This window comes from Sarcophilus harrisii, chromosome 4, assembly GCF_902635505.1.
Source record: "Sarcophilus harrisii chromosome 4, mSarHar1.11, whole genome shotgun sequence".
NCBI classification, from domain to species: domain Eukaryota; kingdom Metazoa; phylum Chordata; class Mammalia; order Dasyuromorphia; family Dasyuridae; genus Sarcophilus; species Sarcophilus harrisii.
This window is the reverse complement of record NC_045429.1, coordinates 446,699,941-446,723,988: the sequence shown is the minus strand read 5'-3', so window position 1 is coordinate 446,723,988 and position 24,048 is coordinate 446,699,941. Positions and strand designations below refer to the sequence as shown.

Sequence of the window (24,048 nt, the reverse complement as noted above, 5' to 3'; positions counted from 1 at the left end):
GCACTTATGGTGTGCCAGACTCTACTAGTGGGAGTCTGCTGCCGTTGACTGTTAAATCCTCCCGTTTGTTTGATTCAGTCACAGGGTTATTATTAACACGTTGGCAACATCCAAGACACATTTCATCTGGTCGCTGGAAAATCGCAAAGGCCCTTAAGGGGCTGGGTCTCGTCTGGTCTGTGTGTGTATGAAATCCATCCCTCCCTCTTCATCAACTGTGAAGGTAACTAGCTTAAAAAATCCCACAAAGGCAGGGCCGTGTTCTGCACACAGGGGCATGTATGTGTCCAGCCTGTTGCTAAATTCGAGTGTTAACATTTATACCGTAGAGTATAAACCAGGGCGTGATTATTTTGTGATTGTACCCACACACTATCGCAGGAAAAGGAATCCTGAGGACAGGAAAATTTGTCCCGATTCGTGTTTCCTAAACAGGTGCCTCAGTCCTACCTGGCTCTGGGTGTGTTCATGGAGGGCACTCCCACCAGTGACAGTGAGAATGAGTGATAATTACTGCAACGACATTAGGGTAAATCTATGGCTGATCGCGACAGGAAAGTGCACCCATTGGGGCAAATGAGCTAACGATCTGGAGTTCGATCGCCTTAAAATCCTGCAAATGGTAATAGCGAGGGCCCAACTGCCCAGGGGCCTTAGGAGGTGGGAAAGAGCATAGTATTGTGGGAAAGACCCTGATTCAGAATCGGAAATCATCACACATGTCCTCCCACTTCTGCCTTCCTTTTCCTAAACAGTTGAACAAGGAAGCCTATGGACTGAATGCTGGCTTAGAAAAGCACACACGAACATTATCTACGGCCTGTTGTGTGTTTTGTAAAATATTTCCCGGTGACTCCCATTCCACTTTAACCTCATCCTGCCTCTCCCTGAGAGCCTCCTGACTCAGGGGTAGCCACTGCAGAGACAAGGACAAGAGAAAGGATGAGGAAGGCACCCAGCTTTTGAGATCATCGCTTGGAGAGCTGCCTCCTTTGCAGGTCCTTCCCTCTCGGATTTCTTGACTGGTCGAGACCCAACCAAAGGCTGCTCGTTGAGATTCTTCCACCTTCCCATTAGCACTTGCTCTGATCCGGATCAGCAGGATTCTCAGGGGCCTCCCTCCCTACTCCATCCTGCCCTTGGGGGTTCTTTAAATGTTACTTCCCTTCCCGAGGAAGGGCTCGCCCCTGCCCCGAGACCGGACTCCTCGGCCGCAGCCTTTAAAAATCCGGCCCCAACTACTGCCCTGTACCTACTTCAGTGCTTGTGGATGGGAAAATTTGGCCCCCTTGTGGGGGATGCTGCAGGTTTGGGATCCGGGAAAAGCCAGGCTTAATTTGCACCCAGGAGCTGGTCACAAGCTCCCTGAGCCCGGCTTCTTATCTATACAAATAGGCCTTGGATGAAGTACAGTTAAGCCTAAAGTTTTATTATATTTAAATACATTTATGTATGATACTATTTGGGACGCTGACTCTCCGGGTTTGCTGCGAGGTCTATGGCCGGTCGTCCTGCATCCTGGAAGGATATAAACGACCGCATCGGCCGGGGTGACCTTGGACAAATAACTTGGCCCCACGTTGCAGACTCTGTGTTAATTCTGTCCTGGCACCATGTCACCATTCCTGTTAGGAAGTAAACTTGAACTTCCGCCCAGAAATGACATAGGTTGAAAGCAGTCGGCCATTATTTAGAGTTGAGAGGACCCGAATCCAGATTCTGATTTTGCCACATCCTTGAATGACCTCAAGACGAACCATTCAGGACCTCAGTTTCCCCATTTGTGGAAGGTTGGATCCGTTGACTAATAAAGTTTCTCTAGTTCTAGAACCCCAAAGGGAAGAGTGGGATGAGACGTGGGGCAGGGACAGCTCAGGGACTTCCAAGATTGGGGCAGAAGGGGGGCTGGGTCAGGGGTGATATGGGTCCTGATGGCTGCTAATAGTTTCTGCTTCCTGAGGGCTCTGAAGTCCCTTCTCCTAGACCCCCCAGGGCACCCACGGATTCATTTCCTCATCTGGGGGGCTCCAAGAGCAGGCGGGGGGAAAAGAGGCAACGGGGCATCTTGGAAAGACACTGCCACGCTTTGCTTTATTTTCATCGGTTTGATCAGTACAAAAGCAGACAGTGTTTGGTTAATTTTTTTTTTCTCCGTTTTAATTAACACTTTACAAAGTACAAAATATACTGTCATTTGTTTGGGGACATTAGGTATTTTTTTCCTCTTTCTCTCTCCGTTGTACAGTACGTGAATCTCCAGGATTTTTGTTTCTTTCTACCCAAGACCCCCAAAGAAACGGGAGGACGCAGGAGGAGGGGGAGCCCTGACTACCCCCACCCGTCCACCCGCCAACCTTCCCGTCCATCCCAACCGCAAGGCCAAGATGCTCCAGAGTGGCTGATGCTGGTGGTAGAGCCATTGGGCGACTTGGGGATGGTCCTAGCCAAGGGCTCTGGGCTGGCAGGTCTTCAGGACGGAAGGGGCAGAACACAAGAGAACAGGGGACAGACGGGACAGCAGCCAGGGAACGGGGAGCTGCCTCCTGTCACTTCAGGGCCCTAAAGCGTTTTGGGGGCAGCGAGCGTGGGAACCCCTCAGACACCAATTCCTAGCCGGGCTTGTTTTGGGGACACAGCTGTGTCCCTGTGCCAGGTCTATACCCAGAGCGTGGCTCTGGAGCTTTCCATAGGGAGGGATGGAAGCAATTGTGCCTGGTCGTGGGGAGGGGGTCCGAGGTGAGGCAAGGAGGCCGACCGGGTCCCTCGATCCGGCCTTCATCCAACTGACATCACAAAGGGCGTCCCCTCTTCCCCAGACCAGAAGCTCCATTAGGTCCTCCCCTGGTCCTCTGCCCTCTTACCCGGACGGTGGGAGAAGGGACAGGATGGAAAAGGAAAACACCTGGTTGGACTGAGCTCTCAGGAGTGGAGGTTTGGGGGTGGGGAAGGGGATGGAAGATGGGAGAGGTCACGGTCTCCACCTGGGGGTGGGAGGGATGGGCCAAGTGGATGGACAGGCACCATAGCTGGAGGAGGGGACAGAGCGCCCCTTCTCCAAGGGCTCAAAGCAACTACAGCCCCAAGTCTTTAAAAAAGTGGGGGGGCCTCTGAAAGAGGGATGAGGTAACACGAGCAACGTGGCTGATGAAGGGACATACAGCCAGCCCTTTCTCCCATCTTGGACGTGGACTTTCTGGCCCCGCTACAGTACTTATTTGGAAAAAAACAAAACCAAGTGCATCCTTCACAGAGGTAGAAGGGGTGCACACACCCACCCACAGTGTGCAGAGCATCCCGGGGCAGCGGGTGGGCAAGGGCTCGGGGACATCACTGGCCACTCACTCTGGACCCCAAACGGAGGTGGTACCTTCCCCCACCCCCACCCCTCCGGGAGTAAATCAGCATTCTGGCCCCTCCCACAAGGCAAAAGTATACAGGAGGCCCTTGTCCAACTGCCCAAGACTCAGAGACCACCTCCAACAGGTGCAATCTTGGCTCTTCCTTTTCCAAGAGGTTTTCCTGCCCTCAACCAGGGAGTTCTCAGTCCATGTGCCAACCAAGGGATTTCCTGGTAGCCCATGAGGACGAAGCACTGGACCCTTCTGAGTTACCCCCCTCCTGTGGAACCCTAGCACCACCCCCCCATCTTAACCTAGGACCCAAGTTCTCCCACCTGAGAGTGAGCTCTTCCCCCTCCCACTGTTTCTGGCCCCCACCCTCGACCTAGAACCCAGGTACAGGCCCTCAGGTGTGAGCTCTTCCCCCTTCCACTGCTTCCGGCCTGATGGCAAACATCCCAGAAGCCAGAAACCAGCTCCTGGAAGTGGGGAAGCCCAGGGGTCCTAGCCGGGGTTAAGCTGCCGTTTACTGTGCGCTCCTCCCTCCCCCTTTCCCCCGGACTTTCCATCCATCACACCTCATGCTCTGACTATGGACACTTGGCTAGAGGGAGACCCTCGTCCTGGAGCCCACCTGCCCCGTACTTCCTGACTCCAGAGGACCCGGAGGGCCCGTCCTCCATGTCTGAGAAGGGCACCCCAAACACACACACACTTCTAGCCCCCGCTCCGGCCTCACAGAGCCTTCCCCACATCATTCTGGGGGCACCAACAGAACGTGCTGCGGCCTTGCATCAAATATATATATATATCTATAAATAGGAAAAGGGTCGAAGGCCACGGCAACGGCTGCCCTCAGAAACGTTCCCTGGGAAGATGGAAGGAGAGAGACATTCAGTTTGTCTGTTGTTATTAACTTAAGGATCACTAGGAGGAGACGGGGACGATCCGGACTCGCTTCCGCGTGAGAAGGACCTGAGGTCGAGCAGGGAAAGAGGCAGGCCCAGCCCGCCACGACACAGACAAACGCTCACGGCCACACACAAACCACAGCACGAGACATCACTCTTTCCCTTGGAAACAACGCCCGTCGCAGAAGCCATTCTGTCCAGTGTCGGGGAAGGGGGGAGGGAGGGAGGGAAGGAGGGAGGAAGGGGGGGGTCTACATTTCAAAATGGCTTTCAAACTAGATCCTGGGCTGGAGCAAGATGGCTTCCAATTCAACACGGCGGCCGTCTCAGAAAGCAAACCCATCGGGCGGCGATCCTGGACCTTCCCCAAGCCCCATCTCTTTTCTGCTCCCCAGCCGGCGCCCAAACACTTTCTGAAAATGGTAATACTTGTAGCCTTAGTATCTTGCAGCAATTCCATGGAGCTCGGAGAAGATCCCCTCCCAGGAAGCACCAGGTGCTGACCGGCCAACCCCGTCCCCTTTGGGTTACCATCGGCCACTCAGAAACACTGTGAGGGGCCCACCGTGAATGGTTCCAACCTCGAGGTAAAGCCGGCCCTTTCCCAGGCACTAAGTCTCAAACAGGCCACAAAAGGGGTCAACAAGGGCACCTGCTGCACCACCTCCTTGCCTTGGGGGCCTTGCTGAGCCCAGCCCCCGCCCCCTCCCCTCCCCTGGGCAGCCCAAATGTCTGGAGCTACAGAAGTGGGTGGTGAGGGGAGGCCCCGCTCACAAGCTGGCCTTTAACCTTCTCCCTTCCTCAAAGAAAGTAGGTGGGAGAGAATGAGAGGGAGACAAGGGTCACCGGGTCCCCAAGGCCCCGGGCGCTCGCTCTGTGCACGGGGGCTTCAGGTCCGGCCCTCAGAGAACTGGCCGAGGAGCCCAGTGACAGGAGGCCTGCGTGGAAAGGGACACGGATCGGCAACTTACTGAGGGGAGAATAAAAGACTCGATAAAAGCAAGAGGGACCTTGAAGACAGCTTAAGGTCTCACAACAGGGGCTGTCACCTTCTTCCTCCTGGGGGGTCTGCCTTGTGCCAGCCTCCCGGTCCCTTCCGGCCTCCTACACAAACCTTTGATGGTGGAGCCAATTGAAGGTGCCAGGTCAGGGTACCGCTGGGGGCCCAAGAGCCTCTTCTAGCTGAGCACTAGCCCACTCTCCAGAACCTGCTGTGACGGAGCCTGCAGGGCCAGAACAGGGCCCAGGCCCTGGCTCGGCCTCTAACCCGGGACGTTTTTCTTCTGCCAGCTCCCAGAGAGAAAGGCACTGCCCTCCCCCCCTTGGGGCCCTTAAAGACTGTTCCATCCACTTCTTGGGGGACCCCAGGACAGGGCTCCAGGAGGAAGCCGCCAACCGTTCGGGGCCCCAGAGGAGTCCCCTTAGCACGAGGCAGCAGCCCAGCCCGTCCTGGTCCTGGGTCCCACAGCTCGGAGCCTTTCCCATCCTGCCCCCGGGCCTGGGCTGGGGCCTGGGCCGCTCCCCTCCGCCCGCTGAGATGAGGAAGGGGAATGATGGGACCAACGCCTGTGGGAGGCCAGAAGTCGGCTCCCGGCAGGGCTTGGTGAGAGACAACGGCCCGATGGGCACCGGCTGCCGCGGAGCAGTGACGGGAGAAGCTGAGGAGGTAGAAATGTGTGCGGCCCTAAAAGGGACCGCTATTTTGGGGGTGGGATGCTTGGGGGAGTGGGAAGGGGCAGAGGGAGGGGGCGAGACTCCACCCGCCGTCACAAGGGACGCTGCCCCCCGCCAGTCCCTCCAGGCCTGGTCTCCCCGTCTTCCGCACACCCGGAGCCGATGGGGGCGGCCGGGCAGACCCCGGCCCTGACCGTGGGGAGGGCAAGGGGAAGAAGGCCCTTGTCCACGTCCCCCACCCTCTTCCGGTCTGGGCCGGGCAGGAGCCGCAGGGGGCTTTCTCCTCGCGGTCCGGGCCCACCCTCCTCTCCCTGGGCCGGCTCTGCATCTGCCCCGGTCACGGGGGAGTGAGTCCCCTGGGGGGGGAGGGGGGGCGGCCAGGAGGGGGAGGGGAGAGACCACTGAGCAGAAACGGGCCCCTCGGGTCACCGCCGCGCTGCAGGATCTGGGCTCGGGGACCCCGGGGAGGAGGCAGCCGGCGGGGGCACTGACCCGCGTCTCGTCTGAAAGAACCAAAGAAGGCCAACCTACTTAGAAGCTACGGTTCATACGCACTCACGACCCCCCTCCCCCCAAAACAACCCCAAACCACAGCCCCTTTTCCCAGCCGGCAGCATGCCCCCCGCCGCTGTCTCCTGGGCCCCCGAGGGGGGGGGGGACGCGGGACAGCGCCCGCGGCCGGACAGCGCCTGCCCGACCCCAGGAGGCCGCCCACCGACCCCGGCTCGGCCACCGCGGGCGCCCCTCCCCACAAGCGCTAGTCTAACACCGAGAAGGAGATGAAGAAGGAAAGGGGGGAAAAGCTGTCCCTAGGTCCGTTACCGAGAGCGATTCTTGGGGGGAAGGAAGCAAAGCCCGCCCTTTCCCAGACGCAAGGGAGAATCCAATTCCACGCCAGAGCTAGGGGGACACTCCCGGAGGCCGAAGCGGGCCCCCAACCCAGCGGGGGGAGTGGGGCGGCTACGTCACTACAACCCCCCCCTGCGAGTGCCCCCCCCCCACAGGCCCACCGGGGTCAGGGGCCGGGAGGGAGGGGGCGGCTACGTCACTACAACCCCCCGCGAGTGCCCCCCCACAAACCCACCGGGAGACCCCCGGGAGGGAGGGGGCGGGGCGGCGAGCCCAGGGGCTACGAGACAAAATAGACAAGGTCAGAGCGGCCGAGCGCGCGTCCGGGCCGCCGCTGACCCAGGCGAACTGTGGCTGCTGGTTGTTGGACATCAGGTTTGAAAAATCCGAACGGCTTTAGCTAAATAGTTGTATTGCCCATATATCTGAATTAAAAATAGAAGGTGACTGTGCGGGTGCGAAGTTCCGCCGCACGTGCGGGCGCGGCCCAGGAGGCGGTGTCGGGGCGGGGCCGGACGCCCCGCCCCCGGAGGCCCCGCCCCCGGAGGCCCCGCCCCCGGGACCCGGCGCGTGCGCACTCACACACTCACGGTATATATTAACATATATATATATTGCTCAGGTATGTACGCTATTTACAGCATATATATATATATATTTATATATCTCTATCGACATAAAACACAGGTATTTATATGCGTGTCCGTCGGGAGCACGACGCGTTCTGAGGGCCGGACGGGGCACGCGGGGGGAGCGAGGGAGAAACGGGGAAAGTCAAAGGGAGAGGCAAGGGGAGCGCGGGGGCCGCCGGGCATCGGGGGACCAGCAAGGACTCGACAACTTTTGGTTATTTCAGAGTTTTGTGCAAAATCAGAGACGCTAATTTTGGGAGGGGGCGGGGAGGCTTCCGAGAGAAGACAAACCGACATGGGCCCGCGTCCCCCTCCCCCGGCCCCCCTTCTCCTCTCCAGCCCTTGCCAACAGCAGCAGGTTCAGAAGAGAATGGGGGGGGGGCGGCTCAGGGCCCCTCTCTGTCCTCAAGCCCCCCGGGGGACACTCAGGGGAAACGGGTCTCGCCAGGTTCCCGAGGAGCTGGGCCGACCTGGCAACAAGGGCACAGGGGATGGGAACCGGAGCACAAAGTCCGCGTCCCCGACGTGGGGATACGCCCGAGAGGAGGGGGCTTGGGGGCCCCGAGTCGGCGAAACCCGCCCCCCACCTTCCCCGGCCTCTCTTTGGTGTCCCGGAGCCCGCGGCAGCCGCCCCCGCCCTCCGTGGCTCAGGACACTGGGAGGCGCGAGTCCGAGGGGGCCGGAAGGCGGAGGCAGAGACGGGTCCTCCCGGCCCCAGCCTGCAAAGGGCCCCTCTGCCGCACCCCCGGAAACGGCCTGAGCGCAACAACACCTTAAATGAGAAACTAGACCAAGCGCTCCTTTTCTCTTCCATTAAGGCTCGCGGGAGTGGCCTCGGAGTTCAAGTAGCTGCTGGATGGCTGCGCGGAGTCGGGCCGGGGCCGGCACGAGGTGGGAGGCCCAGGGGCCGGGAGGCCCGGGGAGACTTGCTGGCCGTTGCCTTGCACCCCCCAAGGTGGACAAGCGCTTTTCTGGGGGGAGGGGGGAGAGCCCGAGAGCCGCCGGGCCTCCAGCACCCGGGGTGCCACTGTCTTACAGGGGGAAGCCGCTCAAGGGGTACCCAGGAGGCGAAGGTCCTTTGGGTGCTCTGGAGAAGGGGAGGGGCTGTGGGGGAAGAGGGAGGGGCTGTGGAGGAAGGGGGAGGGGCTGTGGGGGAGAGGGAGGGGCTGTGGGGGAAGGGGGAGGGGCTTCAGGGAAGGGAGGGGTGGGCCACCGGGTCCAATATGGGAACTTCTGGGAGCAGGCCGAGGGCGGGCGACGGACCCACGGGCTCTGCCCCTCCCAAGCAGGCAAAGCCTCTGTCAGGGGCCGGCCAAGGTCGGGAGTGGGGGGGGACACCCTCGGGGCGTGGCCCGGGTCAGCCTCCGTGCTACTGAACGTGAAGAAAGGCCCGTCTGGCGAGAGGCTACAGATGGCTCCGGGAGGACCGAGGCTGCTGGGCCCGTACTCCCAAGTACCTTTGGCGGTGGGGCAGGACACGGGGGGGGGGAGGGATTTCTCGGAGGGTCTCGGGGAAGACCCTCAGCCCACGTGACCCAGCAGCAGCAGCGCGCATTTAGGCCAAAGGGAAAGGGAGGGGAAAATTAAACCCACCCATGGAGGGTCCTTGCTGAGCGCCCCCCACTCCGGCCCGGGAGCTCAGAAGGAAGCTCCGGGGTTAGAACCCAGGCAAAGCTGCAGCGCAGACAGAACTCTGCTTCCTTCTGGCCCCGGGGCTCCGGCTCCTTCCAAAGGCCAGGGGAGGCCGATGGGGCGCCCCTCCCCCCAGTGCCAGCTGGACCGCCTTGGGAGTGACCTGAGGGGTCCAAGGAATGGGGGTGGGGCGAGAGGAGGAGGAGACCAGAAGATCCGAGCCGGCCCGAGACCCCCAAAGCCGAGAGCGGGGCTGGGCGAGAGCAGCCTCAGGAGCCAATGACCCCCCTCCCCCTAGTCCCCGGCCAAGCGCGGCCTCTCACAGAAGGCGACTGCGGCCTCCGCTGAGGAGAGGGGGACCCGCCCCGCCCGAGTTCCAGAGGCCCGGAGGCCGCGGGCGTCCCCCAGACACCCCGGAAGCCTCCTCTTCAGGCCGGCTCACGGCCCTCCTCGGCGGCTCTGTCCGCGGCGGCGGCCGGACCATTTTCTGGCTTAAGAAATACTGTCAGAAGAATGCTGGGGGTGGAGGGCAGGGGGGAAGGCGGGGAAGGGGTGCACAGGGAGGCTGGGAGGGAGAAGGGGGAAGGAAGCAGGGGAGCTTCTAATGCTTCTCGGCCTGACTGACTTGCAAGGCATTGATGACGCCCTTGATGTTTTCTTCCGGTACCTGTGGGGGCAGGGGAGCCGGTGAGCGCCTTGGGGCCCCGCCCGTCCCCGCGCCCTGCCGGCCTCCGCGCCCGCCGGGACTCACCAATGCGTGGTCAAACTTAAAAGTACTGATGTAGTAGGCAGGGATGTCGGCGGCCGCCAAGGGCTCCGAGATCTGCGCCACGATCCCACATTCATCTGAGAACACACAAGCCCGTCTGAGCCTCCCAGGCTCCCCTTCCCCCACTCCTGCCTGGCCAGGCAGCCCAGTGCCCCCCGAACAGGCCCCCTCTGTGTGCTGGCCAGGGGGGTCACGGCTCAGGCTCGGGGCCGGAAAGTACTGTCTAAAAGCTAGATTAGCATCACCAGCATCATCCAGAGATGAGGAAGAACACCGAGGTCTAAGAGGTCCCAGAGCCGCTAAGCCGTCCCTCTGTCCTGGGAAGGCACCCCTGCCTTCCAGAACCCTCTCTCCTCAAGGTCCAGCTCTGATAGTATGTCCTCTGTCCATGATACCCATTTTACAGATGAGAACACTAGGCTGAACCGGCCCTTGGGAAGCCCGACAGAGGCTTGGAGCTGCTCACCAAAGCCGAGGGGCTGTCCTCCAATTCTCACCATCTTCCAGAGTTCTCCGGACGCGCTCGTGAACAACAGATTATTTGGGAACCTTAGGAAGGGACATGCAAGGCCTCTGTTAGCCACGATGGCCTCCCGTACGGCTGGGACTTCTCCCCCAGCCCCCCTCTGCCTGACCCCCAGACCGCCGGCTTTGGCCCAAAGGAGAGTGGACCATGACCGTATACAGCCGGCATCCATCTCTGCTTTCCTCAATGACCTCAGTGCTTCAAATCGGCCTTTGATGTCATTCAAACTCCAGACAGAAAAGGGGGAAGGTCGGGGCTTGTGTCCTACCCCGCCAAGCCCCACAGTGGAAGGAGACGCAGGGACCGGGTCCCCCGGCCTCTCGGACTCGGGTTCCTACTCTGTACAGTCAGGAGACTGGAGGCGAGATCTCCGAGCACAGAGGCAAGGCCCCGGGCGCTGCCAGAGACACTGGCTGGCCTGCTTCCCTCCAGGGCCCGGGACAAGGGGCCGGCCTGCTTCCTGCCCAACCAGGCCCCTCGGGCCGACCAAGCCCTGAGGCTCCAGCCTGGGTTTCCCTGCTCTCTCCCAGCCCAGGAAGCTCCCGGGCCCAAGGAATAAGGATGCGCGCGAGCCCTCACCTCTGCTGGGTCTGCACATCCATCACCAAGGAGATGTAGCCCTCGATCAAGGAGAAGGAGAAGAAGCGGATGTGGCCGCAGTCCTCGCTGCTGACCACAGCCTCCTTCACTCTGCGGACACAGCGGAGAGAGGCTGAGCGACGGGGGCAGACACCAAAGACCCTCCCCAAGATAAAAAGGCAAAAGCGTAAAAGTGACAGGGAGGAAACGAGACCCGGCTGAGCATTTGGATCCCCGGTCCAGATCCTGCACTTCCCATCTCCTAGACTTGATTTGCTTATCTATAAAACGGGGACACTATCCACATGCCTCATCTGTGCGAATCATCATGCCCAGGCAACATTTTGATAGAATTCTGATGGCCGGCCCCTGCTCTCCATCCCACGAGCTTGGAAAGTTGTTCCAAGTACTGGGTGTGAGGTGCACGGAGCCAGTGGTAAGACCTGAATCTGGCTCTTCCAGGCCCTTGGGGCCCTGAGACCAACTCTCTTTTCACTCAACGGCTTCCTCCCAAGAAACTAGCTTTTATTTTCTTAGATTTAATATTCTGTGGACAACCACAGAGGAATGAAAATAAAATCTAAAAATATTGTGTAACGTATAATATATCATGCTACATAACCATATAATAAGAACACATAAACATTAATATTTAATACAATTGTGCATATGTTAATTATATATTACATATAAATGTGATGTATATTTAATGATCAATTTGTCACGGATTTTTGTAACTGTGTTGGTATAAGGCACTCCGCTCTAGGCTCTGGGAAATAATTTTTGGACCAACTCCAGTATGAAAGGATTAATGGGGTGACCGCCATCGTAGTCCCACCTGATTTGGATTTTTTTCCCTCTGCTAGATACTTTTCTTTTGAGAGCTTTTTATATTTTCATAATAATAATCCTAATTATCATCTTCATTAGGAGGAAATCATCTTCATTTGCCCGTAGATAGAGCCAGTTTCTGAAGCAGGAAAACCTGCCTGACTTCAATTCTGGATTGACACATAAATGGGTCTATGACTCCATGCAAATCACTTAATCTTCCCAGGATACTCTCAGCCCCGTAAAAATGGGGGCCGCTACAAGACTCCATTAAAGGATGCTTGAGAACTGCATTTCGACTTGGGAAACCACATAAGAACATGATGTCTCGTTCTTTTTTATTTTGTTAAATACTTCCCAGTTACATTTTAATTTGGTTTGGGGCACTCGTTGGAGTGCAATGGAGGCCTGACATCCCTGTCTAAGACTGTGAGTATTAAGTCAGATGCCGAGCTATCCCAGTGAAGGGAATTTCCTCACTTGGGAGATCCTGAAATCAGTTTGGGACCAAAAATCAAATCCACAGAACCAAACAAGTCCCCAAACCATTATCTTTTTTTCTAAATAGTATTTTATTTTTCTAAATACATGTAAAGATAGTTTCCAACATTCATTTATGCAAAACTTTGGGTTCCCAATTTTTTTTCCCAACCTTTCTTCTCTCTCTGTTCTCCCAAGCAGCAAGCAATGATATAGATTAAATATGTACCATCCTTTTAAGCATATTTCCATATTTGTCATGTTGTGCAAGAAAAATCAGATGAAAAGGGGAAAAAATTGAGAAAGAAAAAAAAAAGAAGTAAACAAACAACATTAAAAAAATATATTATACGGTGATCCACATTCAGTTTCCAGTCTCAGCCATTCAGTAAGCCAATAAATTTTGGATGGAAAATAGCATCCATTTCAAAGAGAAAACTATGGAGACTGGATTTGGATCCAAGCAGACTATTTTTCAACTTTTTTTTTCTTTTCTTGTGTTTTTTACCCCTTTTGTTCTGATTTTTTTTTACCCATGTGAAAAAGTTAAAAATGGATGTATACGTATAATGGTATCCATTTTCTTGCTACTAAGGGGAGGGAGAAAAAATGGAAACTCAAAATCTTACAAAAATGAATGTTGAAAAACATCTTTACATGTAATTGGGAAATGAATATACTATTAAAATTATACTACATACTATAGTATATACTATATATATATATATATATATATACACACACACACATACACACACACTATGCTATATTATATATACACCATATTTATAAAACTACCATAAAACTATACTAAAACAATACTAAAATTATTAAAATAAAACAACAAAAAGAAAGTCAATGTGACAAGCAAAATCTCGCAAAATTTACGTTTGGCTCAAGGAGCACCTACTATGCGCTAGCATTTTTATCCACCGGCAGAATGATTCGTACCATCTAAACTTATTAAGCTGAATTGTTTCTCCGGGAGCCCTTTGGGAGTCTCTTGGCAGAGGCCCTGCGCTCTTGCCATTTCCCTCTCCAGCTGACTTTGGGGGAGGGCCTGCCCAGGGTCACCCCATTGCTAAGTGTCTGAGGCTGGGTTTGAACTCATGAAGATGGCTCCTCCTGGAGTGCCAAAGTGCACTTTGGCGCCCCCTAGCGGCACCACTTAGGCCATCTCCATATCAGAGGAGGGGCTCCCTGAGGGTGGGATTCTCCCTTCCCAGAGTCCCCAGCCAGGAGCTGCCTTCCTTCTCCCTCCAGGGACAGAACATACCCATTGGAGTAAAACATGACGTCCATCAGGAGGGTGGCCACGGTGGGGAGCGTGTCGGGGTCCAGGCTGGTGACACAGAACATGTTACTGGGGCTGGAGAGAGGGTGAATGACTGGCCTCTGAACTGTGACAGACAGAAAAGATATCAAGGTTGAGAAACTGGACATTAAAGCCCTCCCCCCTTGTCCCCCCATGAAGGACTCTAGGGCCTGGCAGGGGAGACCCCCACTAAGCACGAGACGGAACCGGGCCAAGGCTGGCCCCTGCTCCCCCAATGCCCGCTCTTACCCATCTTGGGTTTCACGAAGCCATTGGTGACGCCCAGGTTGTCGGCGGCCACCGTCTCCCCGTTGACCACCCGAAGTATGGTGAACTCGGCCGCCAAGGTGTGTGTGACGAAGGGCAGGTCCCGCTCGCGCACCTGTGGGGGATGGAGGGGGGAGGATTGGGGGACAGTCAGGGGACCGGCGGAAGGGGACTCAGCACCCTCTCCGTGTAACACTCCCTCAGCTTCCCGCCTGCTCCCCACAATCTTGTTTGTGATTTCAGACAGTAAAGAGTGGGAAGGGCTCGGCTCCTCCCTCCCTGGGCTTCTTCCCAAAGCCCCCTGCGCCCGGCAAGGAGAGTCCAGAAGGAAGAAGCCGGAGGATTCTCCTGTGCCCTAAATGCCAGGCTGTGGGCAGGGGGAAGGCAGGCGGTGAAACCAGCTTAAATCGGCCTTCCACAGACTTTGTATCGTTTCTATCCAGATTCTGTTCTGCAAACAAGCCCGCAAATAAAATGGCAACCCAGGCTCTGGCTTTGCTCTAAAGAGGGAGGGGGAGCAGAAAACGAGAATTGTTTTTAGGTGGCAGAAAAAGGCCCAGAAAAAGAAGGGATTGTCTACAGGGGGGAGAAAGGTTGGAAAATGATCTCAAAGGAGCTGGAATCAGTTTTTTAAAAATCACCAAATCCTAGCCCAGTGTAGACGGGCTTGCAACGTCCTGAATGTGCGTCTCACCAAGATGAAGTCAGTCTGATAGGTAGAAAGCATGAAGACCGAGATGTTCTGGTCGGCCAGCGGGGCGATGACGGACTTGGCAATCTTGGTCACCCCGATGGGCTGGGAGCTGGAGAAGCTCCCCCCGCCGGACACCACGTTCAAGGCCAGCCATGTGGCGTCGGCCACGCTAAGTTGTTCCGAGGAGGGCAGCTCTGTAAGGAAGAGAAGATTGAACCGTAAGAGTCCGGGGCTGGTCCTGGGAGACAAGACCCCGTCCCAAGGCCGGTCTCCTACGATCTCGTTCCTCCCATGACCTACTCCTCCATTCCACCTTGGTCACCAAGATGGTCGTTCCCCTCCTTGACTGTGCTATCGCCCGTGGGTTCTGAGCCTTCCACATTCACCACAGGTGAGTCTGTTGTCAGTCCAGGTCGCTTCCTCCTCCCCTTGGCCCCCATTTCTTCCCTCCCAGACTATCTCCCATCATTGGCTATTTCCCTTGCCTAACTCCTTGACTTTTTAGTGCAATAGTTCAAGTGGATGCTCCGCTCTCTGCCATCTTAGACTCCCTTGTCCCATGCCCATCACAAACCCTGCCGGGGACAGACTGCCACCATTCGCACCCTGTACTCTACACGCACGTTGTGGACTGGAGAAAGTCTATTATCAAGAGATTCAAACTCCCAGCAGCTGTCTCTTCCCCTGAGTTATTTACCCACTCTCCCCTACGGCTATTCCAGACCTTCTCCTCAAGCCTCCCTTGGTATCCCCTCCTGTCCTTTATTCTCTCCTTGTACTTAAAAAAAAAAAAAAAAAAAAAAAAAAGGACTTGACTGGAAGCCTTCGTTCCCCCTCTTCCTCATGTGTGACCACTCAGATGCTTTCCATCAACCAATATTTATAGGTTCCTACTATGTGCCAGGCCCTTTGACAAACAAAATCACTTCCTGAGCTTAAGGAACTTACATTCTATCAATATTTGTTAAGCTCCTACTATGTGCTAGGCCCCGTGAATATAAATATTCTAGCGGGAGGGGAGAATCAAGAAGGGGAGCCCTCAATGAGGTGACACCCCAAGGTTCCTGTGGGTGTTTAAGGGGGTTGCTTTTGACTCAGAGCTGACAGAGACCTTTGGCGATCATAGTACGTAGAACCTGGACCTGGGGACCAGTCCCCCATCTCTGCTACACTGAGGAGGTTAGTCAGCTTCTGATTGAAGTCATGGGGGATGAGACACTTGGAAATGAGTGCCAAGAATGGGGGCTCTTTCCCTTTTTTGGGAATCCTGGCAATCTACGGCAGTAACGCAGGGAAGCCTACGGAGCCTTCTCAGAGGAAAATTTTTGGTTTCGGGGGCAATCAGGTGTTAAGTGACTTGTTCAGAGTCACATAGCTAATTGGTGTGGGAGGCTGGATTTGAACTCGGCTCCTTCTCGACTCCAAGGCCAACTGGGATGAAGTGACTTGCCCAGGGTGAAACAGTATGTGTCCGAAGCTGGATTTGAACTCGGGCCTAGTGCTTTGTCGCTTGTAGCAACCAGAATAGTTTCCCAAATGTATAAAATACTTTAAAGAAAGTAATCATGTTGAAATATAGTTCCTATCCATGTTGGGAAAATTACCCATGAATATGCTTTGTAAATAAAAGCTTTAAAAAAAAAAGAAAGAAATAGTTTCCCCAAATTTTAAACAATGAAAAGGTTTAAGGCTTTCCAGAAAGTACCTCCCCTCCTGAAAGTCTTTGACAGGTCCCCTGCCCCATGTTCCCTGTTAGTTCCCTCTTGTTCCTCCCAGTGCCCCCCACCCATGACTACTAACCCTACTTACTACTAACCCCCAGCAGCTCCACAAAGCACTTTACAAAGCCCCACCCGACCTTCCCAGCCACCTTGCAGGTGGGTGCCATTATTGTCCCCACTTTTACACACCAGGAAGCTGAGGCAGTTGAAGTACCTAAGGATCTGAGGCTGGATTTGGGGTCTCCCCACTTCTAGGCCCCACGCTCTGCCCGCTGCACCAGCCAGTGCCTTCTCCTGATTTGTGCGAGACCGTAAGCCCCTCGAGGCAGGCCCCGACTCCCATCCTTGTCTTTCTGGCCCTGGAGCAGCCTCTTTCCCCTCCCTGGCTGGCTCCTCCAGGACATGGAGGTCAGGAAGCCAGGAGTTAACTCTGGAGCCAGGAGGAGACATCTAGTGTGTGTATTTTTAGGCTGCCCTTACATAAGTGGGTGACGGGCCCAGGCTTTTCTCCCCTCGGGTTCAGCTGAGCAAAGGAATTGCCAGCCTGCCTTGCCGGGCAGAAAGCAGGTGCATTGCGGGGAGGAGGGGAGGGGGCTGGAGGGGGAGCCCAGGCCCGATTTTACTCTGAGCAGGGAATCAAATCAATAAGATGGGCCCGTGGGACAGACAGACGAGTCAAGTGGAGCTGAACTCTGGCCTTGGGGAGAATTTGTGGGACCCAAAATAGAAACTCATTCTGTATTTATTGCAGCGTTAAAGGGGAGCTAAGATGGTAGAGAGAGGAACCCCCCCCAGTGTGCAGAGCCCCCATTGTGTAGTACCCCCCCTGCCAGGGAAGTCCAGTTGCATTATTCAGCATCCCCTAGGCCCCCAACCCAAAGCTAGGGAAGGCAGCCAAGAACAAACGCCGGAGCCTTTCTTGCCCTCGGCGAGCTTAGGTTCTGCCAGGGAAGACGATACCACACGGATCTGGGGAGTTTCAGCCCCTTTTCTTTAACTTTCAGTGCTAGCCAAGTGCCCCCCTCACAAAATCAATACAAGTTCATTGGGAGGGAGAAGGGCCCACGGTGGCTCTGGGGTCTGGGCAGGCATTAGAAAGGAGGCCCAGTAAGAACTAAAGCCTGTCAGAGCCAGAAGGGATGTGTCTGTTTTAAATATTTTCATAGATTTAAAAAGAAAAAAGCACTGTTTCATAGGGTCATAAAGGTGGAAGGGCAATGATCTCATTTTACAAATGAGGAAACTGAGTCCTAGTGATTCAGCAGGATCCCTGTCCCACCAGTGCGCAGGTCAGTCTTTGGGACAAAGCCCAGAGGTGGGGCCAACAGAGCTGGACCGTTGGGGTCCTCCTTTTACAGACAGGGAAACTGAGGCCCAGAGAAAGGGACCACAGGACATGCTTGGTCCCATTCAGCCTGCTGGCAGTGCCCCGGGCCCGCTCTGTCCTGGAGTCCGGGAGCCAGGGAGAAGGGAATCTTCTGATTCTCAGCTATTTTGGGTCTCCTTAGATGGGCCGCCGAGGCTCTCTCCCGCCAAGTCAGGTGATTCCTGCCCATTCCCTGCCAAGGACGGTCAAAGGGAGCAGGGCCCAAGCACGTGCTTTGTGGAGGGGAAAATCTAACCTCTTCCAAGGCTGAAAGGGCTTATTTTTTATCACATCCCGTCCCCAGCTGCTGGGGCCGGCCTGTGAGTAGGATGGCAGGGTCCCAACTACTCCCATTCATCGGGGTGCTCCGACGCAGCTCCGAGGGAACCTCTCCTCTAGGAAGCCTGGCCTCGTTTTCCACCTCAGTCCTTAAGTCTTTTCTCCGTTCCCCCACTTATTTAATACTGTTTCCGTCTGTCAGTCTCCCCTTGGCCCTCCACAGTAGCTTTTCTGTTCAGACTTCTCTTCTCCAAAGCCGGCCACCCCCTCTCCTATTACAATCAGGGATGTCAGACCATTAAAGGGTCAGCAGAAACCTAAAAACAAGCCTGGGAAACTTCAAGAGACCCGCAGTCTTTGTTAGGGGCCACAACTAAGGCAGGCTAGGGGAATGGGGGGATGGGGAAACAGGGGGGACAGAACCTGCTCTCCGGGTCCTGCCTTATTCTGGACAAGGGCAGACACCGTGATCCCCATGAAGAGATTTAAGATTTATCCAATCTGCAGTCTGTCTGTCAAAAGGCAAATGCTCGAACAACAGGGACCAGCCATGCTAATGGGAGGAAAATGAAATTCTGGAGCTACCCCATCGTTTCCTATGGGACAACTCTGCTCCCAGAAGCCGCAGTCCCTTCGAGCCGAAATACTCTGGATTTTAACAATCACTTAATCTGATTTGCTCCTTTTACAAATGGGGAGACTGAGGCAGAGAGAAGCCACTTAGCTTGTCCGGGCTAAACACTAAATTTCTGTGGCTACCAGCTGTCTGAGGCAAGAGTTTGTTATGTTTTGGGGGTCACGGAGCCCTATCTCCTTGGCAGCCTGGTGACCCCCAAGGCCACAAAATGAAATATACAGATTGTAAAGGGAGCCTATTCTATTGAGAGAATTATTGATGTATTGGGAAAAAAAAAACCAACTAACAACCACCTAACAAATACATTTGCGAGGGAACACCGATGTACTGGGATATGATGGTGCCATAAAAACGATTATGAAAACTACAGAAAAATTTGGGAAGTTTTGTTTGAACAGACGTAGAACCAGGAGGATAATTAACATCACTGAAAATGTGGAAGCCACTGGGGTGCAGCGGCTACAGCGTTGGACTCAGAACCAGAAGAACAGAATTCAAATCCCACCAGGGACACTAACTAGCTGTATGACCCAAGTCATTAAAGTGCTGTTTGCCTCAGTTTCCTCAACTGAGGAATATTTATAATAATAGCATCTCCTCACAGGGCTGCTTGAAGATAGAGTGAGTTAATTTACCAAAATGCTAGTTATTGCCATTATTAAAGGCAAAATAGCCCCAAGAGACTAATAAATTCTGATGAATCTATGTGGAATCTGGACCACATCATGACCCCGAGGATGCACCCAAATTCAAATCCTGACTCCTCTCCTTATTAAGCAACTCACTTCCCTCTGTCTGGGTCTGTTTCTATAAAATCAGCTGGGCCAGAAGTCTAGATCCAGACTGGATCAGGGGTCAGGTTTCGTGCCTTTAGAGTCTTTACTCTCAACAAAAAAGCAGCTCCAGGTGATCCCAGCAATCTGCTTGTGGGGATGATGGATGCTGAAGATGCAATTAAAACCGCGTAGAGAGAATCACCTGAGTTGGCTATTTCTCAGGTCACTGAATGTTCCACATGATTTCTCTCCGGCATTTATAAGCATGGGGGCCAGGAGCCAGCCACCATTTTCTCCGGGTCAGGAGTTTCTGAACTCCTTGAGTGGGCAGGGGGCGGGGTTCCCATTACAAGTGGTCTTTGGTGGGGGGAGAGCACGGCAGGGAAACATTTCTCCTGAGTCATTCCCCCAATACACAGATTACCCCCCCATCTCTGAGAGCTCCCTTTCCCCTCCAGCTTTGCTTACTTCTTCAAATGTCCCAAGGTGGGAACGGGAGAGATCTAGCTCCATCAGTAAGGACCGGACTCCATCCTTCTAAGTCAAGCCCGCCCTTCTCAGTGCCCAAAGAGCACGAATTCTGCCCGTAGGATGTTCTCGGCTCATCATGGCATCAGCGTGAGTGAAGGCCCAATTAAGTTCTTGGCCACTGATTTTAGCTGGGTTAGGGTAAAACGCACGACCTTCCACCTGAAGATACTGGGATTCTAAGCAATGATTTCTGGCCAGCCGCCCCAAAATAGAAAACTCCCTGGATCTTCTTAGATGAAGGTCCACATATGCGTGAAAGAAAAAACCTTTTGTGCAGTGGAGTCAAATCTCATTAACCTGAAGAAAAGCTTATGTACTTTTGGCTCAAGAAATTAATCTGTTTAAGTAAGGGTCCCATGAAAGGGATTATTTTAGTTTTATGGGGGGAAGGGAGGGAGAGGGGCCCCAACAGGATTAGCAAGCTCTTTTAGAAATACCACTAAACTCTCATCCTTAAACAAATCTTATCTATTCATTCTCTAAGAGGTCCATTGGACAGCACTAGTAATTATGTGAGAGCAAGGGACAAGAATGTTTTAAATCTTGATTAAGTTAATCTGATCTTAATTGTGGAAATATCTATAGAAGAACTGCACATGCTTAACATATATTGGATTACTTGAGGTCTAGGGAAGGACGTGGGGGAAGGGAGGGAGAAATCTGGAACACAAGGTTTTGCCAGGGTGAATGTTGAAAACTATCTTTGTGTGAATTTTGTAAAGTAAGTAAGTAAAAAGTAAAGTATTAAATAAAAAAGTAAAGTAAAAAACTATAATTTAAATAAAAAAAATTAATCCGATCTTTTGCTAATTTGAAGTCACCAGATATATTCTCTCCCAAATTGACTGAGGGTGGAATGAAGGGCTGTGAGAGACAAGATTTCCTGACCTAAGTCATGTTGGGGAAACGCCCACCAATGGAGATCCCAACTACTTCAGCTACCCAGGGCATTGAGATTGGGTCACCGAGCCAAGAGGTGCCCGAGGTGGTCCTTGAACCCAGATCTTCTTGGTTCCTACCAAGAACAAAGGCTCAGAATAAGTGAGTGTATATATTAAATGGTATGTATGTTGGGGACTTGGAGGAGGGAATGGGAGATTGGAATACCCCTCCCTCAACAAAAGGCCAGCCAGGGAAATTGTCGCACAAGCCAAAAAAATATTCTGAAACATTTTATAATATACAAAAATCAGTACACTTAAATATATGTGATATCTATTTATCCACTGACCCATCCATCCATCCATCCATCTGATGCACTCGTCTTATTTATTATTTGAAAAGAAGATAGTGATAGTTGATTTTGGGGGAGAGTATAATCCCTATTTATGGAGTACAGAACACATGGAACAGTCTGAAAATGTTGGATTTTTAAGATTTCTTCCAGCTCTTTCACCCCGTGACACCATGAGTGTCTTTTTAAATAAGTGGGACCAGCGACAGAGAACCTGTGCCTTTAAATTTTTCCTTTATTTTTTAGGGAAAAAGATTTTTTGCAAATTACTTCCAGGGAAGACATGAATTAATGAATTAAAAGCATTCATTATTACTTTTTTCCTGAGTACTAAGGATAGGATAGAAAAATAAGCAGGTTCCAGCTCAAGGAGAGATAGTGGGCCCAAATGGCAAAGAGGAGACCCCCAAGCATCCTCAGGATGCAGCAACATGGGATGATGGGTACATCCTATTAATGAGAAGGGGCTGGTGGGATTATGAGTTGGAGGAGAGGAGATTCTAGGTTCCCTCTGGCAGAGATGGGGATGGGGTCCAGGAGGAAAAAAGGGAAGAAGCATTGGTGGGAAGGTTAGGAGTGAGTTCTGGAGTGGGGGGAGAGGAAGAAGTTGGTCCCTCTTAGGAACCTGTTCTAAAGGAAGCTCTAGGAACAAAGCGTGGAGTATATTTGCTTACATATTGGACAATGAACACAGGTTCAATAACTGGACCTACTATGGCTAAAGAATACCATCGGTGTGGCCGCATGACACAAAATAGCCACTTAGGCTAAAAATGGATGTTTATTTATGTAAGAGTAAACAAACTCACCACTGATACTTTTTACAAGGTGTCCCTAGTCAGAGCAAGTGTTAATAAAGAAAATTTCCTAACTACAATTAGCCATTCACTTAACAAATGAAGCTTCCTTCTCTAAATAGTTGCATGTTTACCATTCTCCTACCTCGGGGCTGCCCCAGGCCCATGCTTCCAGCCATAGAACATACAGTGCTTAATTTCCCTGCTGACAGCTTTCTCTCTCCCTCACTCCTGGGACTGGATGCTTCCCACCAAAGGTCCCAAGTGGCACGCGGCAGAAGCCCGGCCTCTAAATGGTTGGCAGTCTCGGGCCCACATGGGCAGTGTCAATCAAGACCAGGAGGTAGCGGTACCGGTTCCTCTGACAATGTGCAGAGCAAGCTGTTCACGTTAGACAGAATAGTTAGTGAAGGCTGACTCATGTTTGAGAGCTGTGGGATGGGTCACTGGCCTGCAGATAAAGCCAGCAAGGTCATGTAACAGGATCTTGGAGTCTGAAGGCCCCAGGGCCATCCATGCCCAGTTACACCTCACAGTAATCTCTTAAAGCAGGAATTGGAGACTCAGCATGGCCTAGTGGGAAAGACTCTGACAAGGCCTCACTGTTTGCTCATTAGCATAAAAAGTTTACTGTCACTTAGACTGAAGAGAGAATGGAACTGAGTGGTGGATGATAGGATGGAAGGAAGCAGAATAGGGGAGGAAGAAGAGGCAAAAACCATGGCCACAAGTCAGAGAGGAATGGGGGAATTGATTGAGAAGAACCTCCGATGGATTAAGGGAAGAACACTGTGAAGACCATCTAGTGGATTAGGGGAAGAGTACTGTGGTCTCCAAATGGAGACATTCACAGCCCGTCACAGATGTTAATGAAACGAGTTAATGCGCCAGTATTTTGGTTGGTGCGGGGCTCATGATGGGTAAAAGCAGGAAGAACATAAAGCTACTTGGAGCTTATTTGCCAAAAAGATAAAGAAATCCTATGGAGAACTTGACAAATTCCTGTAAACTAAATAAACATAGAGTGAAGAGTTGGCGGCATTAAACCTAAGGCTAATATAATAATAATAAACCTAAGGCAGGCAAAGAGAGGGATGATGAAACAACATGTTGGAAAATAAGCTCAGGTTGAAGAGATAAAAGCAGTCTTGAAAGACCTTTTCTTTAGGAATAGGAAGGCAATAAACTTGGCAAAAATGGCAAACATATAACCAAAAAAAAGTAGGATGGATGATATCTTGATACATAGGAGATGAATGGTTCCCATATGGAAGTGATTTCAGAAACAGCTGAAAATATGTAATCAACTAGTAAAAGCAAAGGTAAATATCAGTTTATTATTTCAGAGATATAAAAATTAATATTAATTAATGTCAAAATATAAAAATGGAGGAAAGAAAGAAGAAAACAGCATATGTAATTATATTAGGCCCAACTTGACCTGTTCATATCCTGCTGGGAAAAAAATGGATAATGGATCAAGGGAAAGACCTGGTGTGGACTGTTACTAATCCCTACAGAAATCTGATAGAAAAGAGATGTCAATGGAAACACATAAAACCTTTTCAGTCAGTAAATGCTCAATTTCAATTGACAAAAGATGGCAGTCAAGAACAAAAGAGATGTAGAATAGAAATTAATGTTATGGGTAGAATGTGCATCACAAAACTGTGAAGAACTATACAGTGGAATAAGATGGCTTGACTCGTGACCCATGAAGAGAAGAAACTGGGAAGAGGACAAAAAGCAGATGAAAATGGAAACAGATCACCATTTCCAAGACAAACTATTTTCATTACTGATGGCAATGGGACCATTAACATCTAGGCTCAATATCCTAGACCCTGAAGTGTAATATGAGGAAGTAGAAAAGGCATGAATCACACAGAGGTAAAAATTCTATAGCAATAAGACATCAGTTTTTGATATAGTTGGGAAAGAGGATGATATTGATATCATATATCATCTATATCATAATTATTGGATGGTTTTACTACCTCCCCCCCCCAAAAAAAAAAAAAAAAAAGACCAAGAGAGAACAATTACCAATCCACATACTTACTTTCTCATCGTCATGAAACCTTTATGAGAAAGCTCTAGATAAAGCTCACTGGTGGAAATAAAGTGGGAAAAAAAGCTTTCACCAATGATTTTCTAGAGCAGCCCACCTCTTTATTGACATACAATTGCCTGTAAGACATCAAGAATGC

The 24,048-nt window shown here is 52.4% G+C and overlaps 1 protein-coding gene across 1 annotated transcript in view; it reads right to left on the bottom strand.

Annotated features, from left to right (window-relative positions):
- Positions 1-8,560: 8,560 nt before the first annotated feature.
- Positions 8,561-24,048, bottom strand: part of CASTOR2 (cytosolic arginine sensor for mTORC1 subunit 2) — a 60,435-nt gene continuing 44,947 nt past the window's right edge. Inside the window, exons 3-9 of the mRNA XM_031967907.1 lie at positions 14,498-14,691; positions 13,786-13,918; positions 13,498-13,621; positions 10,911-11,021; positions 10,272-10,354; positions 9,788-9,882; positions 8,561-9,703 (exon numbers count right to left, since the gene is read on the bottom strand). Of these exons, the coding sequence (XP_031823767.1) occupies positions 9,638-9,703; positions 9,788-9,882; positions 10,272-10,354; positions 10,911-11,021; positions 13,498-13,621; positions 13,786-13,918; positions 14,498-14,691 (806 nt within the window). The 3' untranslated portion in view covers positions 8,561-9,637. The remainder of the gene's footprint in view (positions 9,704-9,787; positions 9,883-10,271; positions 10,355-10,910; positions 11,022-13,497; positions 13,622-13,785; positions 13,919-14,497; positions 14,692-24,048) is intronic.